This window comes from Amphiura filiformis, chromosome 8, assembly GCF_039555335.1.
Source record: "Amphiura filiformis chromosome 8, Afil_fr2py, whole genome shotgun sequence".
NCBI lineage: Eukaryota > Metazoa > Echinodermata > Ophiuroidea > Amphilepidida > Amphiuridae > Amphiura > Amphiura filiformis.
In genome coordinates this window covers 62,664,296-62,683,322 of record NC_092635.1, presented here as the reverse complement: position 1 = coordinate 62,683,322, position 19,027 = coordinate 62,664,296, and the positions used below count along the sequence as shown (strand labels likewise).

The window sequence follows — 19,027 nt, the reverse complement described above, 5'->3', positions numbered from 1 at the left end:
TAATAGCTGCCATGTGCATGTTTCTCTATTTACAGCTGTTTCTGCATGGAAAATGGATCCATCACGTGCTACAAGCTTAAAGTTTGTGTATGAATAGGTGCCTTTAACTAAATGACAAATCAATCAGGCAGCTATTTAGTTTTCATTACTTTATACTGCACATCACTGTGGCTGCCATATGAATAACAATGTAATAAATTGCTTAATATTTGTCCATATGATATGCTTTCTCAGATTAGGTGTCTGTTTTCTATCTTGCTCCACCACTTGCAAGACATTTGATTATGTTCCTCACTCTGGGCAGTAGCTAGGAAATCAGTATAAGTTTCACAACACTTTCTGCTGCATCATTTACCACATTGACGGCTCTAACATTGCTAAGCGATAGCAGTAAAGCTAAGGACTCAGGCCAATCAATTACATTCAAGCAGTCATTATTGTCCAAACTGCTGTATAGTATCAAAATCTCTCTAATGCACATTGAACAGCTTCCGCAAGGCACGGTGACAACAAAGCACCAGCTACCAAAGATATGTGAATTTGTTGTATTTGCAACAATAATCTAAAGTTCCTGCTGGATAACATGCAGTGTTGCTTCTGACCCGCCATGGAACGATCTTCAGTTGTACAAGCGCTTCTTGCAGTATGCTGATATCAATTTCAGTGTTGCAACAAGTGCACGCAAGCTCACGCAAACCCACAAAGCCCTGAACAGACATCTGTGGTACATGTACATGTATCTCACCGAAGAGATGGCACTGCTTGCTCTCTTCAGTGGAAAGGTACCAGTACAATAGAGACAAGCTTTAGCGAGAAGGCTACTTGAACTTAAACCTGATGCAGCAGCACTAAAGCCATGTATTCGCTTGGCGCAGGCTTTGATAAGCCAAAGTTCCCTGACCCTGAGAATATCACTTAGTCAACAGTCGTCCTAGCTGATTTTGCAGGCAAGGTTCAATGTTGACACTTGGCCTGAGTCCTCAGTTTTTCTGCAATCGCTTAGCAATGTTAGAGCCGTCAATGTGGTAAATGATGCAGCAGAACGTGGCATGAAACTCAGTGCAGATTTCCTAGCTGCTGCCCAGAGTTAGGAACATTATCAAAATGTCCTGCAATTGGTGGAGCAAGAAAGAAAACGGACACCTAATCTGAGAGAGCGTAAACTGAATGATGCTACCTAATTTTACCAATATCATATGGACTGATAAGCAACATAGATAAGTACATTTACTACATTGTTATTCATATGGCAGCCACAGTGATGTTCAGTATAAAGTAATGAAAACTTAATAGCTGCCTGATTGATTTGTCATTAAGTAAAAGGCATCTATCATTAGTGGTGGGTTAAGGAATCCTGATGCTTCAAATGCTTAGGGAACAGGTTTATTTAATGCAGTATGATCTCCTGAGCATTTTGACACCATTTTCATCCAAATCGGCCAAAAAATGAGTTGGTGCCGGCCAAAACAAGTATTTGGACAGGGGGGTCTGAAAATCAATATTTTTGTCATTAATCATTATTATATGCCTAATTCTGTTAAAGTTGATGCTGATTTGTATGTAATTGATGTCTAGAATTCCATTTATGAAAGTTTCATCAAAATTGGGTTATCGTTTTTCTTAAAATGGCTGTTTCGTCCAAATATGGATGTGAGGCGCTTTGCATAAAACATGCAAACGATCTTTCAAACAGAAATTTAAATGATGTATGTATGAAGATAATCATAGTTAGTACCTGCTCAAGAAATTTGAACGGTTTACATAGTACGGTTTGATTTTGGCAGCCATTTGAATATTTCATAGAATGCTCCCATTGAACTGTACAGGGGGCAATGCACTTTAAAACGTGTACGTTTCAATGGAAGGCTTCCTGAGAATACGAAAAATGGTACCACGGTCAAACGAAAAGCAATACAATGCCCAAGTTTCTTGAGGATATGCCACATGTGATTATCTTCAAACTGGCATCATTAAAATTTTTTGTGAAAAGAATGTGTGCGTGTTTTATGCAAAGCGCCTTCACATCCATATTTGGACGTAAAACAGCCATTTTAAGAAAACGACAACTCCAATTTTTATGCAACTTTCATAAATGGAATTCTAGACATCAATTACATACAAATCAGCACCAACTTTAACAGAATTAGGCATATAATAATGATTATTGTTGAAAATATTGATTTTCAGACCCCCCACAGACCCCCCCTGTCCAAATACTTGTTTTGGCCGGCACCAACTCATTTTTTGGCCGATTTGGATGAAAATGGTGTCAAAATGCTCAGGAGATCATACTGCATCAAATAAGCCTGTTCCCTAAGAAATATGAAACATCACCCTTTTTAAAAGGCTGTTTAACCTACCCCTACTATCATGCAAACTTTAAGCTGGCAGCACGCGATGGACCCATTTTCCATGCAGAAATGGCTGTAAATAGAGAAACGTGCACATGGCAGCTATTATTATGACTTCAAATATGTCTGAAAATAGCTGCCTTTTTGCTTAGTTCAAATGGATTTGCATTTTATTGAGTATTGCCTGAGATATGAGGTACTTTAAAACATTCACTAAAGGCAGCTATTAAAATGTATGTATAACTGTATATATAATTCTATAGCTGCCGGCCGGACTTTTACTGGTTGCCTCTGTCCAAACTTTAAGCTCATGGTGGACCCCCTTCCCGACCTCCGATTGAATTTAAATTTGGAGGGGATGATTTTCTAGTTAAATGGCACAGTTTGACACTAGGTACAAAAAATATGGTTGACATGAGGGGCGTTTGATGCACCCTAGTATATGGTGTTCCTTTTATGCTCCCCCATGGGAGTAACAGTCAACCAGGGCATAGTTTATATCACTTAGCAAATTGTTACACATTTTAATCCACATGTGCTGAGGTTGTACATAGCAGTTTTTGCATGGCAAACATGTTCGAATTCTCTGTCTACAAGTCTAGCATTTCACACCTGAAAATGCTATGTAATATGCCCTACACCCAAATCCCATGATCTATGAACTTTCATGAATGATCACATTTATAATCATTCTGTTATGATAACATAAACAAGTTCTTTTAAAGGGGCATTTCATGATCCACAGCCTCATCCCCCCACTTTTCTCAAAGAAAGTTGAGATTTTTATATCACTGGAAACCTCTGGCTACATAATGTTTATGTACAAAATATTTCTTGCAGGCGTAATTTGTTTTGCAAAGATATCGTGAAATTTGAATTTCGTTCTGGTGCACCAGAACGAAATTACAACGCATTGTATATGGAGCAGTGTAATACACATAATCATGCATAACTCGCAAACGCAAAAACGCACTCAACTGAAATTTTGGGAATAGGCTTTTTTCGTGGATATGTACTGAAAAATGTCATAAAAAGAGGATGCTAGGATCACGAAATCCTCCTTTAAGGCCATGAAAAAAACACTGTTTTCCGGTCCCAAATTACCCAGATTTTGCGTTTTAGGGGAATTTTTAAAAAAACTTTTTGCTCAAATCATGTAAAATCAGCTGTTTGGGGGCCTAAATTTATTGATTTTCAAAATATGTTTGCAAAAAAATCATCAAATTTTCAAGCTTTTGGTTATATTTTCTGACCGACCGACCCTACTTGAAAAGTCCATCCACCCATAAAACAGGTTTCTTTTTATCTCGCCTGACATCTATTTAATTTTTGTCTTTTGTTAGTAGCAACTTGAAGACAACCACTAGTGTTGTAACTAGTAAAACAGCATCAGATAAACCCCAAGATAAAAGCAGTGATGAGAAGAAGAAATCCTCATCAGGTTCTACTGGGTCATCTTCCATTATGAATCAGTTCTCTAATGATGGCAGCTTCATGGAACAATTTATGAAACTACAGAAGCAACAAAAGGCTGGTAGGTTTATATTCTATAAATATTAAATATTTAATTGAAATTTTTTTTGTATTTAAATAATCTAAGCAAACCTTTATTTTCACTCTGTGATTTTTCAGAAATGAAATAGTTTTGCTCTAGATAACAAGGTGACGGATCATCAGTTGGGAAAATCTAGAGGGTCAAGTTCACATTAAAATCTACCTGAAAATTGCAGAAAGTCACTAGATTTGTTTTTCTTTTTATGTCCAACAGGTAGCAGCAGTACTCAACAGACCCAACCAGTAGCAGCAGCAGTTGCATCAGCGTCCGATTCCTCACTACCACCTGCGTCATCATCCTCACCTTCTGCATCATCCCATATATCATCATCTTCATCCAGCTACGCATCTGCAGCCAATAAGCAACCCAAGCCTGCTGTTATGCTAGCACCAAGATTAAAAGCCTTCAGAGAGTCATCAGATTCAGATTCAGATGATGAATTTTCTATACCAAGTAAGTTGATTGCCTGTGGCGACTGCTACGCCTGATGTCGGAAAAATACAGTACTACTTTTTTTTTTATGTAACAAAATATTAAACTGTTTTGCCAGGTGAAACAGCTCATTATAAATCCTAATATTTATTTCTTCCTAACTGGGAATAAGAGTAGAAGTAGTCAACTAAATTTTAGAAAATGGGCCAAAACCCAATATTTTCCATTTACTGAAGACTTGGGATTGCACTATGTTTCATCAGGCAAACAGAATAATATTTTCATCATAATTTAAAAGATCAAATGCTGTATTTTTCAGACATGGGGAGTAGGGAAGCACATACAGAACTGGTGATGGATTATTAGATCAGATTTTTAGGTCTCAAAAAAGTATACCTCAGTTTTGTGTTATCATCACAAGCGGGATCACAAGTTTTTACTGGATAAATTAAATTTTGTAATGGTGGACTGGAGGCATTGTTTTCCAAAACCAAGTTTTCCTAATGGGCTTTGAGAGCTTACTGACATTACAGATGAGATATGAACAAAATTTGCTAGATTGGGTTAATCCAGTTGAAACCCATACACCCCCTATGGAAGACATGACCTTAATTTTCCACCCAGGGAGTACAAATTTTAAATGGAGTCACTCATTCAGCTAACCTCATTTCAAATTCACACTCCCTCATGTCTTCCATAGGGTGTGTATGAAATAGCCCATTATAACACTGAAAATTCAAATTTCACTTGTTGGTTGAAATCTTTTAAATTGCGAGACATTAACAACTCGTAAAACAAAGGTAGCTTGAGACCGCTGGTTTACACATGTCAGGGACACCATATGATGCACACTGGCGTAGGCCAGGGTGCTTTGATTAAGTTAGCTTAGTGTATTTGTTGTGGGTAAGGAGCAGTACATGTTCCAGTTTGAGAAATTTGGTTCTGTTGTATGCTAAAGAAATTGCATCAGGGTTTACTAGGTTTTAGAATACTTGGTAAGCTATCACCAGTTCTGTGTGAGTTTGACTACAGTGATGTTTACTTTGTGATTGATTGCACAATGATCAGCAGGTTGATTGGTATTTTGGGATAAGAATCATTAAAATTATTGTATTCAAGCTAATTATCGTCTTCAAGCACCAAGTTAGTCACTTTTGGCGGGTGGGTGTCCTTATTATAATGAAAAATCAAGATTTTAAACATACACAAACATTACAAATACAATGTACAATGTATATATTTTGAAATGAAAATCTTCATAATCCTAAACTGAAATGTTTTGATTGTAAATTAAAATGGTTGACATTTTGATGGAAGTTAAGGCAGTTGTCACTTCAAAATAAATCTGTATTGGGTGCTTATCATGGAAGGGGCACTAATTAGGTTGAATATGATATCACTGTTGCAATGACTCGGGAACATGATATGATAAGCCATTAATGTGAGTATTTTGTTAACATACTACTCACAGGCTTTGACATTTGCAGCCATCTGCACATTACTCTCCTGAATATATTAAAGGAAGTCTCCGGCAATCATGACATTATGCCTTATATGTTGGAAAAATAATTATCAAGCATGAATCACATGGTTTTCTTTAAAACAAACTCGTATTTACCATAAGAAACAAATAAAAACAGTTGTCTCTCAACACATGATCCATTCAAAATTCCCGTGCCAAAATTGTCTAGTGCAATGACGTCATGGTTATTTGTGCTCAAATGTCGCCAGGCTTCATTGTTTTACTGGGACATCATTGCACTAGACAAATCTGTTGCCCGAGAATTTTGAATATTGCGTGGTGAGACACGGCTGTTTTTATTTGTTTTTATGATCAATATGAGTTTGTTTAAAATAAAACCATGTGATACGTGCTCGATAATAATTTTCCTAACATGAAAAAGGCATAATGTTGTGATTGCCTGAGACTTCCTTTAAGGAGAGCAGTCAGGGAGTGATAATTTTATCACTATTAAGTTTTAAATATTCTATAGACCTGAGACACTTCATGAAGAAACTCATGAGAGCATTTAGAAGCTCAAGCTCACCTCAAAAGTCAAAGCCTGAAATGAGTCTCTACCAGGGAAGTTCAGCACTGGCCAATGCTTGTGTCCTGTTAATCGCACAAAAAGAACAGTGTCACCCGATGCTATATGAGGTGCTGATATTCATTGAGTAATACAATTTGCCAATCAGAACCACACTTCTGTGTTTACATATATTTTATGGGCAACATGGCCATTATTAGTGATGAGCTTCTCTGATGAACATAGTAAGTGTCCAATGATTTGTAGTGGGTCCCTCGCAAGACCATCAGCTAATGAATGTGCAAATTAGTTTTCACAAATTAGCAAGGAATAATATTAAGGGAATGTTGTGAAGTTCATTTAAACCATAAGAATGCATGACCCTTTTGTATAAATTCACGGGGGGAATGTGGGGGTTTGTTGCACATCCATTTGCTGGTAATTCTTGTGTGTGAACTCCCTCCCGTGTGAAGCCAAATACTCATAGGAGCCTTAAAGTCTCTCCACCAGAGGATCCTGACATCCGGGATGCCATTGACAGACTGGCGCACAATGTTGCAGAGGGAGGTGTGATAGTTGAAGAAACAGTGAAAGCAACACAGAGAAATGAGCCAAAATACAGGTGAGATTACTAGCTAAATGGTCACTGTGAAAAGGAAGTATCTCGTATTGGACAAACCACCCCGTTTTAAAGTTCCCCTGAACAATGATATAGGTTAATGAACGAGTATTACTTGTTGGGAGAGAAATTAGACAAAATAATGCACGCGCGCTGATGTTGATGCGTCTAATGCACAAGCCCCGTGAAAATGAAGCTTTATCAGTCACAATGAACCAAGATGTCCAGTTGTCCACGAGAAGCAGAAGGCCCAAGAGCCCAAGAGCCTAAGTGAGCTTAAACTTTCCAGGCCACATACAGGCGCTAAAAGGCGCAAGGCTCAGCAGCCTAGGCCATCTAAGCTTACCAAGTGCACTATTTTGTCTAATTTCTCGAGCAACAAGTAATACGAGTTCATTAACCTATTTCATACACGAGAAGAAAAAAACACGTGATATTTGCTGTTTTTATAATAAAATTATCACTTAAAATATTGGAAAAAAGAACCAAATACAAATGTATAAATGCATCAACCCGCCCGAAAAATTAATCAAGCCTACGAGACGCGAACGCGTGCGAAAGCACTGCGCGTAGTATGCGGAGTGCAATTAGACACAATCAATGCATGGTTTGGATTTTTCTAACGCTTGCTCTGATTGGTTCTCGCTATCTAAGAGTGTATGAATTGATTTCAGTGAATAGATTCATCAGGTTTGTAAAACATATCAATTAGCAATTTTAAACTGACAAAACCAGTAAGTTTTATTTACTCTAATATTTCGTCCTACACGTCGGAGGACTTCATCAGATGTGACTATCTGATCCACTTTCCCGGGAAACTGACTTCCGGTTGTGATTGGTATTGTCTCCAAAAATCATAAAAACAGGTGAAGTCCAGAATTTAACTGATCATCTAAACCAAGTTGACAAAACAGACAGTGTAAAATTCACGTAAATTCACGTACTGTGAAACCTAGCGCAAAGAAATATCAAAAGAATGAGGACAAAAGCAAAGGGATGGTAGTGCTCCCGTATGTTAGTGGAATCTCTGAACGAGTTCAAAGAATTTTCAAAAAGCACAAAGTAGACACTGCAATGAAGCCCCATCAAACCCTCAAAAAGATACTGGTCCACCCAAAGGACAAGAGAGACAAGCTAAAGACAGGCAATTGTATTTATGAGATCGGCTGCCAAAATTGCGATCTTAGTTATGTTGGTGAAACCTCTCGTTTGTTCGGGATTAGGCTAGCAGAACATCAAGCGGAGGTTAAGAAAGCGAATGAGAAAAAGTTCACTCGGTCAGAACGAAAAGGGCATCAGAACAAGAACAAACAAAGTCAGCCATATCTGATCACGTCGCTAGGGCAAATCATGTTGTCAACTGGGAGGACTCCAAGATACTTGGCAAAGAGCATATCAGAAGATCCAGAGAAGTACGAGAAGCGATGGAGATCAGAAAGAGGGGGACAAAGACCATGAATAAAGAGGAAGGCACTTATTTCCTAAGTCACGTATATGACCCACTTTTAAAGACTGGAGACAAGACCAATCACAACCAGAAGTCAGTTTCCCGGGAAAGTGGATCAGATCTGATGAAGTCCTCCGACGTGTAGGACTAAATATTAGAGTAAGTAAAAACTTACTGGTTTTGTCAAGCGAAAATTGCTAATTGGAATGATTGATTTGCTTTGTTATCCTGGCAATACAAGTAGCAAAACAAGGTACTCTTAAAACGAGTAGGCCTACTTATTCCACTCAAAATAAAAACGAGTGCTTATTTCACCCAATGTGAAGTATTTTACCACCAAGCATTAACAAATCAATAAACAAGACAATGCTCCATACAAACTAGTCCTCAAATTAGTTCTCATATTAGTATGTGTTTTGAAGTGGAATGTCAAGAGCTGGTCTTGAATTTGTTTTAAAGTGGATTGTGAACCATTACAAAGGGGAGACAAAAGATAATTCCTCATTGTTACAGGGAATTAAAAACGAGGTGGTTTGTCCAATATGAGGTACTTTTTGTTCATGTTGTACACTACTCACATTGAATAATCAGACTTAGGCCTATTTATTAACACTTTTTCAAAAACATCGTTTATTTGTACAATTCAGATGAGTGTCATTTCGTTCAGTAATGTTCAGACAAATATTATTTCATCTAAATACTTGTTGCTGTTGAAGTGGGAGAGATGTGATTTGGAACCTTTGGTCTACATTTATGTATATAGTGTACTATAACACTTCAATGCCATTGGCTTTCTTGATAGCTCAGTTGGCAAGAGCGCTGGTCTACATGTAGATACCCAGGGGTCCCAAGTTCAAATCCAGGTCAATGATGAAAATGTTTTCTTCCTTGGCCTACTTGGGGGAAAGAATAAATTATGTGCATATCATTATCATCTCAAGCTTTATTTATACTTGATTGCTTTTGCAGAAACGTGATTCTCATGACACATGCTCAATTATGGTATTTCTTTTCAGATTCTTATATGATATAGATGGAAATGATTATAAGTACTACAAGAAGAAACTTGCTGAATATAGAGTTGCTAAGAAACATCGCCTGACACAAGAAAGAATCAAAGCAGCAGGTATGGTATAGATGTAGCTCAATTGGTTAATCATTCATAACCTCATTAATAAACGCGATGCGTGCGGTCCAATTACATTTAGTTATTTGTGAAAACGCTGAACGCAAATCGAGGTCATTAATATCTCACAATTGACCGCAAAATGCGTAATTGTTCCAATGTCGCATTACAATTGACTGGCATTTGCATGTTGTTGTGCGTCGAACAAACTGCGTGCGCGCTGGCTGCCGTATTTGGATTGAGCGCTACCATATTTGCACAGATTGTGATACACACTTTTGTTATTGGTCGTCCTGTTTTAGCCTGATCGATTTTTGGAAAGGCAAGATGTAAAAATCATCTATTTTTATAAACTTATAAAATTTTGCTTTGGACCTCGGAATATCCCTCGGGCTATGCCCCTCGGGATATTCCTCGGTTCCAAAGGCAAAATGTTTAGATTTTTCACAATGCCCTCCAAATAACCAATGCGCCTCAACCCCCACTTTTCCCGATCCCAATCAAAATCATGATTATGGCATCAGGGTCCATTTCACTAAACTTTACAAAGCTTTGTAAGTCTCGAAATTGTTTGCAACTTACGACAAGTCATAATTAAGTTCCATAAACTTACTTATGAACGGTACCCTTCGTAAGTAATAGGAATTTACTACTGGGACCCTTCGTAAAGTTACGTTTACTATTGGATATTCGTAACTTTACAAACAGTTACTTAATTGAGTTATGAAGGGTGAAAGGTTGAGTGAAATAGACCCCAGATGAAAGCTCATATTTTTTATCATAACCCCAGTCAAATTTATGTGCTTTGCCAATTTTGACCTGTTTCCCTTGTTTTTAAATTCATGATTCTAAATTCCTTACATTTACCTTACGCAAAACGAATATATTCACACATTGTTATTTTTGCAGTAACAGCTGGGAATGCAAAAAGCGCGAAAATAAATGTAGCATGATTATTCCACTTTTACAGTACTACTGACTATTTTTGCTATTTTTATGCCTCCACCGCGAGGCATACTCTTTTGCAATGTCCGTCCATCCGTCCTTCCGTCCGGAGGCTGTATCTCGGGCATGGATGGGCGGATTGACTTCAGATTTTCAGGATAGGTGGGTCATGGTCAAAAACTCTGGCTTCTATTTTTTGGGTGGAGTTCAAGGTCATATACTGAGGTCAAAGGTCATTTGAGTTTAAATTACTGAAAACTGTTGTATGGGCATGAAACTTGGTGGGTACAGTCAACATTTAGAGCCAAATTTTTGGAAGGTCGTTTTGGGATAATCCGGGGTCATCTAAGGTCAAATTACTAAATATTGTCTTATGGGCATGAAACTTGGTTGGTACAGTCACCATTTAGAGTCAATTTTTTGGAAGGTCATTTTGGGGTCATCCGGGGTCACCCAGGGGTCATCTAAGGTCAAATTAATAAAATTGGTCGTATGGGCTTGAAACTTGGTAGGTACAGTCAACATTTAGAGCCAAATTTTTGGAAGGTCATTTTGGGGTCATCCGAGGTCACTGGGGTCACCCAGGGATCATCTAAGGTCAAATTAATAAAATTGGTCATATGGGCATGAAACTTGGTGGGTACAGTCAACATTTAGAGTCAAATTTTTGGAAGGTCATTTAAGGGTCATCTGAGGTCACCCAGGGGTCATCTGAGTTCAAATTACTAAAAATTGTCATATGGGCCTTGGTAGGTACAGTCAACATTTAGAGCCAAATTTTTGGATGGTCATTTTGGGGTCACCCAGGGGTCATCTAAGGTCAAATTGATAAAATTGGTCGTATGGGCATGAAACTTGGTAGGTACAGTCAACATTTAGAGCCAATTTTGGATGGTCATTTCGGGGTCACCCAGGGGTCATCTAACATCAAATTGATAAAATTGGTCGTATGGGCATGAAACTTGGTGGGTACAGTCAACATTTAGAGCTAAATTTTTGGCATGTCATTTTGGAGTCATCCAGGGTCACCCAGAAGTTATCTGAGGTCAAATTACTAAAAATGGATTTGTACACTTTTAAATCGCCATGGTGGAGGCATCCCATTCGACTCCTTGCGTCGAAAACCGCGATGTTTCTAGTTAGCATTGGATGCACTCCACATGAGTGACAAGTAATCTTTGTTTGAGTTACATAAATTGCTATCAAAATATTGTCATCCCATGTATGTGACCATCCACCACAAATGGATTGGGAGTTAGCAAAGCTATACTGCGCCAATAAAGTATCCTTACACTTGGAAAAATAATCACAATTTCCAAACTGAACAAAATTGGGGTAAATTTGGTTTTTTAATAGATGCACTATCTAATCCTGCACATTATGACACCACATTGAATCCAATGTGACTTCAAGAAGCAAAGTTACAAGCATTTGATTGGACAAAGGTACAGTTTTAAAAGTGACAAACTGGCCTATTCAAAACTCCACAGTCTAGACATCTGGTTTGAGAGTGGTGAATGGATAATTTATGCGTTTGGCTTTAAATTAAAACAAAAGGAACAAAAGGAAACGGAAACAAAAGAACTGGCAAATAAAATGAAAGTTATGAAAAGTACAGAGAAGTAAAAACTGAAATAAAAACTGCTTTAAGTAACGCTTCATTGAAGAAAGGGTGTTGTGTCTTTGTTGCGCTTGTTAGAATCTTTTTGCGCCTATAGGCCAGTTTGTCACTTTCAAAACTGGACCTTCGTCTATTCAATTGCTTGTAACTTTACTTCTTGAGGTCACATTGGATTCAATGTGGTGTCATAATGTGCAGGGTTAGATAGTACATCTATTAAAAAAACAAATTTACCCCGATATTGTTCAGTTTTGAAATTGTGATTAATTTTCCATATGTAAGGATACTTTATTGGCGCAGTATAGTTCTGTAATATAGGATATTTCAATAAGCAAAACAAGATTAAGCTGCTGTCAATAGTCCATGAAAGGATGATGAATTGTTTTACAGAACCTTTGTTCCAAGTTGCTTCTCTTGAAAACTGACATTTTTCTCTGGAATAATATCAAATCAGTCTCTGGAATAAATTAAATTCTCAATGCTTATGAATATACTTTTAATGTTGCCTCTGAACAGCTGCCAAGACTTCCATAGGAGCACCCACCTCATCCGGATCAGAAGAAAGTCTACAATGGGGATCCAGGAAAAGAAGAAGTCGTTGGGGAGGAGAAGACCAGAAAGGAGATGTTCCACCTCCTAAGGTGATGGCATCCATCATAGACTTTGATAGTACAGGAGGACCCAGCACATCGGTGTCTGAGTTAAAGAACGTCAATCCTGTCGGGATGAGAGGAACAACAGAATTGAGTGAGGCACAGATGAAGCAGCTTAAAGAACAACAGGAGGTAAATATAAGACAATAACATTAAGCACGGAATACTGATTCAGTAGTACTTTTAAATAACTCAAAAACAGTAGGATTTAGATAGAATGATTTGTAATTAGGCATTTGCTCAAAGGAAGTACATCTCCACATGAAAGTGAGATGCAGAAATCTTTCTTTACAAATTTAGTTAAAATGTGATGTTGTGGATGATGAGGCGTGGAAATGGTCACAGTCCATGTGTTGGGATGACCCATTTGTTTTCATGTAAATTGCTTCCATGCTCATTATTTGGATGACTCAGGCTTATTCCAGTGACCTGTTTGGAGTCTAATAACTGGTTGTTGGTGTTAAGCAGCATTTTTGAGCCAATAACAGTGTGAATCCCATAACAATTATAATATTCAAGGAAAGTAAATGTGGCACAATTTTTCAGTTAAACCCCCGCACCACTTCATTACCATGCACCAATTTTTGATTTGATTTTTCTGTGGCACTGTAGATGAATCGTATGTACGATGCAATCGTCAACTTCAACAAGAAAGTAACCAGAGAGAACGCAGAGGAAAAGAGCAGAAAGAATCCCAAACGCAAGTATGAGTATGACAGTGATGAGGATACGGAAGGAGGAACGTGGGAGCATAAACAGAGAATGATGGAAATGAAGGCAACAGGCGGTAAGTTATGAATATGAGATTAGACTTACAGTAGGGCTTCACAAACTGGGGTCCTGACTTGACTAAATTCATCAGTCGTCTACACTGGACATGTACTTGTGTTATGCTAAGATTTGTAGTGATGACTGAATAACGCACAGATCATATTATTCACAATGTGTCGGACTCATGCAAATATTATCTTGCGACTTTGGTTGTGTGTCATAGCGTGACTGAGCTAGCGGTGCCCGTGTACTGCAGGCGCCATTATGAAATGATTGTGCTCTGAAGTTCTAAAAATAACTAAATCTGTTACAATGGCAACTTGGAGACAACTGCGCAGTCTTTATTCAACAAGAATCTTGTTGCAAAACTTTTTTCCACATAGCTGTTTCAGTGGTCATCCCAGACAGTTGACAAATGAGGGCAGCGGTCTTGGTCCAGACCCAAATGTGGGTCCCAAGCACTTGACCTCGACTGAAAAAGGAAAGAAAAGGAAGTTAAAATAGATTGTAGAACACATAAATTGTAGAACATTATTATAAAAAGAGATTCAAATTTGATTTCGGAAACCCCTTTTGCATAAATAACCCATACAAACAGCACTTACTATGGTCATTTTCACGGTAAAGGGTGTAACTTTGGATTTTTAACACTTTGATCCATGGTGGTCTAATAAAGCTACAGAATTCCACAATTTTTGGCCACATAAGTTATCTAGTTAGCAGCTACCTTGGGTAGCATAATCATCTTTGGGCAGGCTAAAATGTCCATAAATATGGCCTTTTTGATGTACTAAAAAAATAGTAACATTTTTGTAAAGCCCTGTGTTTTCTTCAGTTAGTTCATGGATAATTTTTCTAATGCTGAAAGTGTAGTCATATGCTCAGTAAAAACTGCCACATTAGTTTTAATTGTGAACAGCCCTGTATTTTTGAGAACCGGACTTCGATATTTGTCGTTTCGGAGGCTTCATTTTCCGTTAACAAACTTTGTGGGTACAGCTTTGGTTCATAATTCTTTGTTATTTCTTTATTTCCTCTTGATTCATAACAATTGATTACTTGAAATAGGTAACAAAATTAGCCGACTTGCAAGCTTTTAATTTTTTTAATAAAATCTTGACTCCATAGAGGCGATTTTCTGTTAACAATTTTGAAGCCTCCGAAACAAACTGTTCAGCTAGCTTGTGCAAATATAAATGAAAGAGCTCATCCAATCTATTTATCAAAATGTAGCAAAGTAGATCCTCAAGTCACTTGTTTTTAAACAGTGGAGATATACACCACCGTTTGAAAATGGGACCCAATACAACTTTCCGTTAACACTTGAAGCCTCCGAAACAAATGAAGCCTCCGAAACAACAATAAGATTAATTATCATCTTTGCACATCTAAATTGGTGTGTTTCATATTGATATCTGCATTGTAATTGTTACTTGATATGTGCAGAATGTCATAAATTTCAAAAAGTGTTGATATTATGGTTAATGTTTGAAAAATATACTGATACCCAAGAAAGCCTGTTTCGGAGGCTTCACATGCAAGTTAAGGGATCTGGAATGAGCGTTTTGAAGCGTTTAAGTCAGTATTTTTGTGGGACATGAGAGCACATCAGACATATCGAATTGCATTCGAATACTGAAGAATGTCTTTCTGATATCAAATAATTTTCATTTTTTTAAATTCACGATGTAATACAAATTTTATGACAAATTATTAAAATTTGATATTTTTCATGTTTTTGAAATATAACAGTCCTCGAAGTAAATTTTATAAATCTAATGATATATTCTTAAAGTGTATGTAGCTGGGAGGAAAAGCCGACGATCAATTGAAAATTTGACCTTTCATAGTGAAGATATGGATTTTTTTCCCAAAAAGACCTAATTATTTTTGGTGTTTTGGAAAAAAAAAATCCATATCTTCAATACGAAAGGTCAAAATTTTCAATTGATCGTCGGCTTTTCATCCCACCTACATACACTTTTAAGTATAAATCATCAGATTTATAAAGTTTACTTTTAGTACTGTTAAATATCAAAATATAAATTTTAATCATTTGCCATAAAATGTGTATTACATTGCGATTTTCAAAAAATCAAAATTATCTGATATCAGAAGGACTTTCTTCGTATTCAGAATGCAATTCGATATGTCTGATGTGCTCTAATGTCCCACAATAAATACTGTCCAAACGTTCATACCCCATCCCTTAACACCATACTTAACAAATGGGTGAAAAAATTTAAGTGTGATAAATCGACAATATCTTCGGCATAGAATCATTGATTCAATACACACAAGAAAATAACAGCTTAGATGATCCCAACAGTGTTCTTTTAAAAAAAACTACTTCTGCAATGTTTAACAATTGTTAACATGAAGCTTCCGAAACAAAAAATCATGACTTGCTGTGATAATTTACTTTTTGTCACAACTGAAATTCAATACTTAGAAGCAAAGCATGAAAATTGGTAGTTGTGATATTATTTACCTATTTTTTCATGTCAACTTGTAGTAGTTAGCCAAATATCTTACTTTTATGATCACTTGTGTTGTTAACTGAAGCCTCCAAAACACAAATCGCTTGAAATAAAAAATAACTCCCAATTTCTATGAAACTTGGCTGGGAGGTTCCTTTTATCAAGTAGTATTTGTACATGAAGTTAGACATTCAAATTATTTTAGGAACCCAATTAAAACTTTAAAAATATGTTTAATGTTGGGAAATTTCCATTATAAATGACACTTGATGTTAAAGATTGTCAAAACTGCAATTACAAAAATAGCAAAACATGGTATAAAATTTAACTTATATCTGTTGGCTTACTTTGGAATGGAATTTCACATGTATTCCAGCTTTCATTTAATAATTTTCTGAGCTTATATAAAATACATTTTTTCTTAGATTTTAACCAAAATGTTATGGAAATGTCAAATTTTTATTATAAATCAAAAGGTTTAAGCCTTGAAACATTATTTTACTGGAATTTAAGTTGCTTCTATGCATGATTTCAGTAAACAGAAACATATTTAAGTGGTTTGAAATTTTGACCCTAAAAATCAAAAGTTACACCCTTTACCATGAAAATTACCATATAGTGCATTTTCAGAACCTGATCAAAGCACTTTACAAAAATATATACACCAAAACAGCAATATCAGAAAATGAATAACAGCAGCAATTAATATTGGTGCGTTTTTAGGTTACGCTTGAAACTATCTACAGTGGGAGATGTTTAGATGGATTTTATTCCATAATTTGGAACCATGCCCACTGAAAGATCTATCGCCAATAACTCTGCTGCCCCTGGGGACAACTAGAGCATAAACTCGCTCTGGTGGGATATAGGTCTACAAACAATAAGACAGGTAGATTGGTGACAGATCATTAATTGACTTGTAGGAATAATAAGAGGATTTTAAACAAAGATCAAAATAATGTACATCCTGCATTTATTGGCAAAAGTCAGAAGGCAAACAATAATTTGTGTCTTTAAGCTTGAGCAATACATATTTTAGCCTATACTCAAGACTGTGGGTATAATTTGACTTAAAAGTTTTTTAAGTTTCAAAAATCATGCAAAATAAGGGTAGTTGCTTTGATCAATTTCCCAAAAAATTTGCCCAATAATAAAATCTGGAATAGTTATTGTGTTGCTTATGTTTACAAGACAAAGGAGACAGAGAAATGTTTTATTAAATATTAAATATTTACCTTTCAGCTAGAACTATTTTGGTCACTATCAATGAGGTCCCTCTTTTACCCTCCTTCCAAAATACTTTGTGCATTAGTATAACTTTCTTGGATTTAAAACATTTTACGTCTTGCTATCTTGTATTGTTGTCCTTTAATGTAGTTAATTACATATGTGCTGAATTGTGCTTACAGATCATGCTGAGATGCTGACCCAGATGGGTAGAGGCAAGCATTTCCTGGGGGATTTCCTGCCACCAGAGGAGCTGGAGAAATTCTTGGAGACTCTGGATGCCCTTAAGGATGGACGGACACCGGATTATTCTGACTACAAGAAATTTAAGATTCAAGCAGATAATATTGGTAAGTAAGATTTAAAACATTGTTGGATCATGGACATTACTTTGATATTAGTCATCAAGAAAAAACAAACAGTCCAGGTTGGTATATGGATTAGCGGTAGCCTTACATGTTGTAAAAGTTCAAACACCAAAACTACTTGTACGAGGTCAAATAACAATGGGGCTGTTGGATGCAGTGGCCTAGGGGGAAATATTTCCAAATGAGGCAAATTGTCAAAAGTTGTACCCGCTGACTCGCCAGCCGACTGGACTTCTGGTGAGTAGCAGCTTATTAACTCCCGCAAATATTTTCATAATTTAATGGATTTACTTGTAACAAAGTTGATTATAGTCATTTTGAAATGTCTACACAGTAGATTATTTGAAGAATTGGGATTGATTTTCATATTGTGTGATAACATTCTAACCCTGATTATTGATCCTTCTGCAGAGGGTGGAATTGTATGGAGGCATTATTGTTCAACTGGCTTTAGATACACAAACTGTCTTCCTTCTTCAGCTTGAAACAGAAAATCAAGCAGTTTAAAGATTATAGAATATTTCAATAGTTTATACCATTAGAAATCGGCAGTTAATTCATCCTTTCATTTCTGAAATAGCCACTGCATTTATTCATGATTTATTCATGGCTTATTCATGGTTTATTCATGAATGGTTTATTCATGGTTTATTCATGGTTTATGACATTATATATTTCGTACTTTGCTGAGTGGATATATATTTTTTCGATATAAGGTATGATCACAAGTCCTTTGCTTCTTTCCGTGGAATTTTTGTTCTTACTTTGCTTACTTTACATTCCATCTTGCGCTTGATATGGTTAAAGGTCCACTCGGGATAGCCACATTGCTTAAGTGCGTGCTTGATTTTGCCTTCTTGTTCTTTGTCCTCCTTTTCTGATACAACACTGTTCATCCTGTCCAAAAGTGTGCGGACCACGCCCAGTTTATGATGAACGGGGTGATGAGAAGCAAAATTTAAATACTGGTCTGTATGTGTGGCTTTCCTGTAGACCAGTAGCTTAACAGAACCATCAGGTTTGCGCACAATCAACGTGTCTAAAAACGGTATGGATCTTTCTTGCTCTTTCTCGTATGTGAATTTGATTCTGTCTGTGGGGTCTGTTTGATTGAGGTGTGTGGTGAGATTTTCGACTTGATCTTCCTTTACAATTTCTAAAATATCATCCAGGTAACGTTTCCAGAGGCGCGGCTTACAGTCTAAAGGGGCTGTGGCTATCGCTTGCTGCTCCAGAAATTCCAAATACAAGTTCGCGACAACTGGGGAAACCGGGCAACCCATAGCCGCACCAAATCGATGCTTGTATATTTTTCCACAAAACAGAAAATATGTGGTGGTAAGTACAATCTTCAGAAGATCAATAATGTCATCTACCGAGAGTAGAGTCCATTTGTGCAGAGTCT

The 19,027-nt window shown here is 36.9% G+C and overlaps 1 protein-coding gene across 3 annotated transcripts in view; it reads left to right on the top strand.

Annotated features, from left to right (window-relative positions):
• LOC140159336 (SURP and G-patch domain-containing protein 1-like) overlaps nucleotides 1-19,027 on the top strand; it is a 46,219-nt gene that overhangs the window by 6,808 nt on the left and 20,384 nt on the right. For 2 of the 3 annotated variants that reach the window (XM_072182781.1, XM_072182780.1), the window contains exons 3-9: nucleotides 3,695-3,889; nucleotides 4,124-4,359; nucleotides 6,864-6,987; nucleotides 9,448-9,557; nucleotides 12,640-12,908; nucleotides 13,389-13,563; nucleotides 17,437-17,604. In XM_072182781.1, the coding sequence (XP_072038882.1) occupies nucleotides 3,695-3,889; nucleotides 4,124-4,359; nucleotides 6,864-6,987; nucleotides 9,448-9,557; nucleotides 12,640-12,908; nucleotides 13,389-13,563; nucleotides 17,437-17,604 (1,277 nt within the window). The remainder of the gene's footprint in view (nucleotides 1-3,694; nucleotides 3,890-4,123; nucleotides 4,360-6,863; nucleotides 6,988-9,447; nucleotides 9,558-12,639; nucleotides 12,909-13,388; nucleotides 13,564-17,436; nucleotides 17,605-19,027) is intronic. The other variant, XM_072182784.1, reaches the window with a different exon arrangement.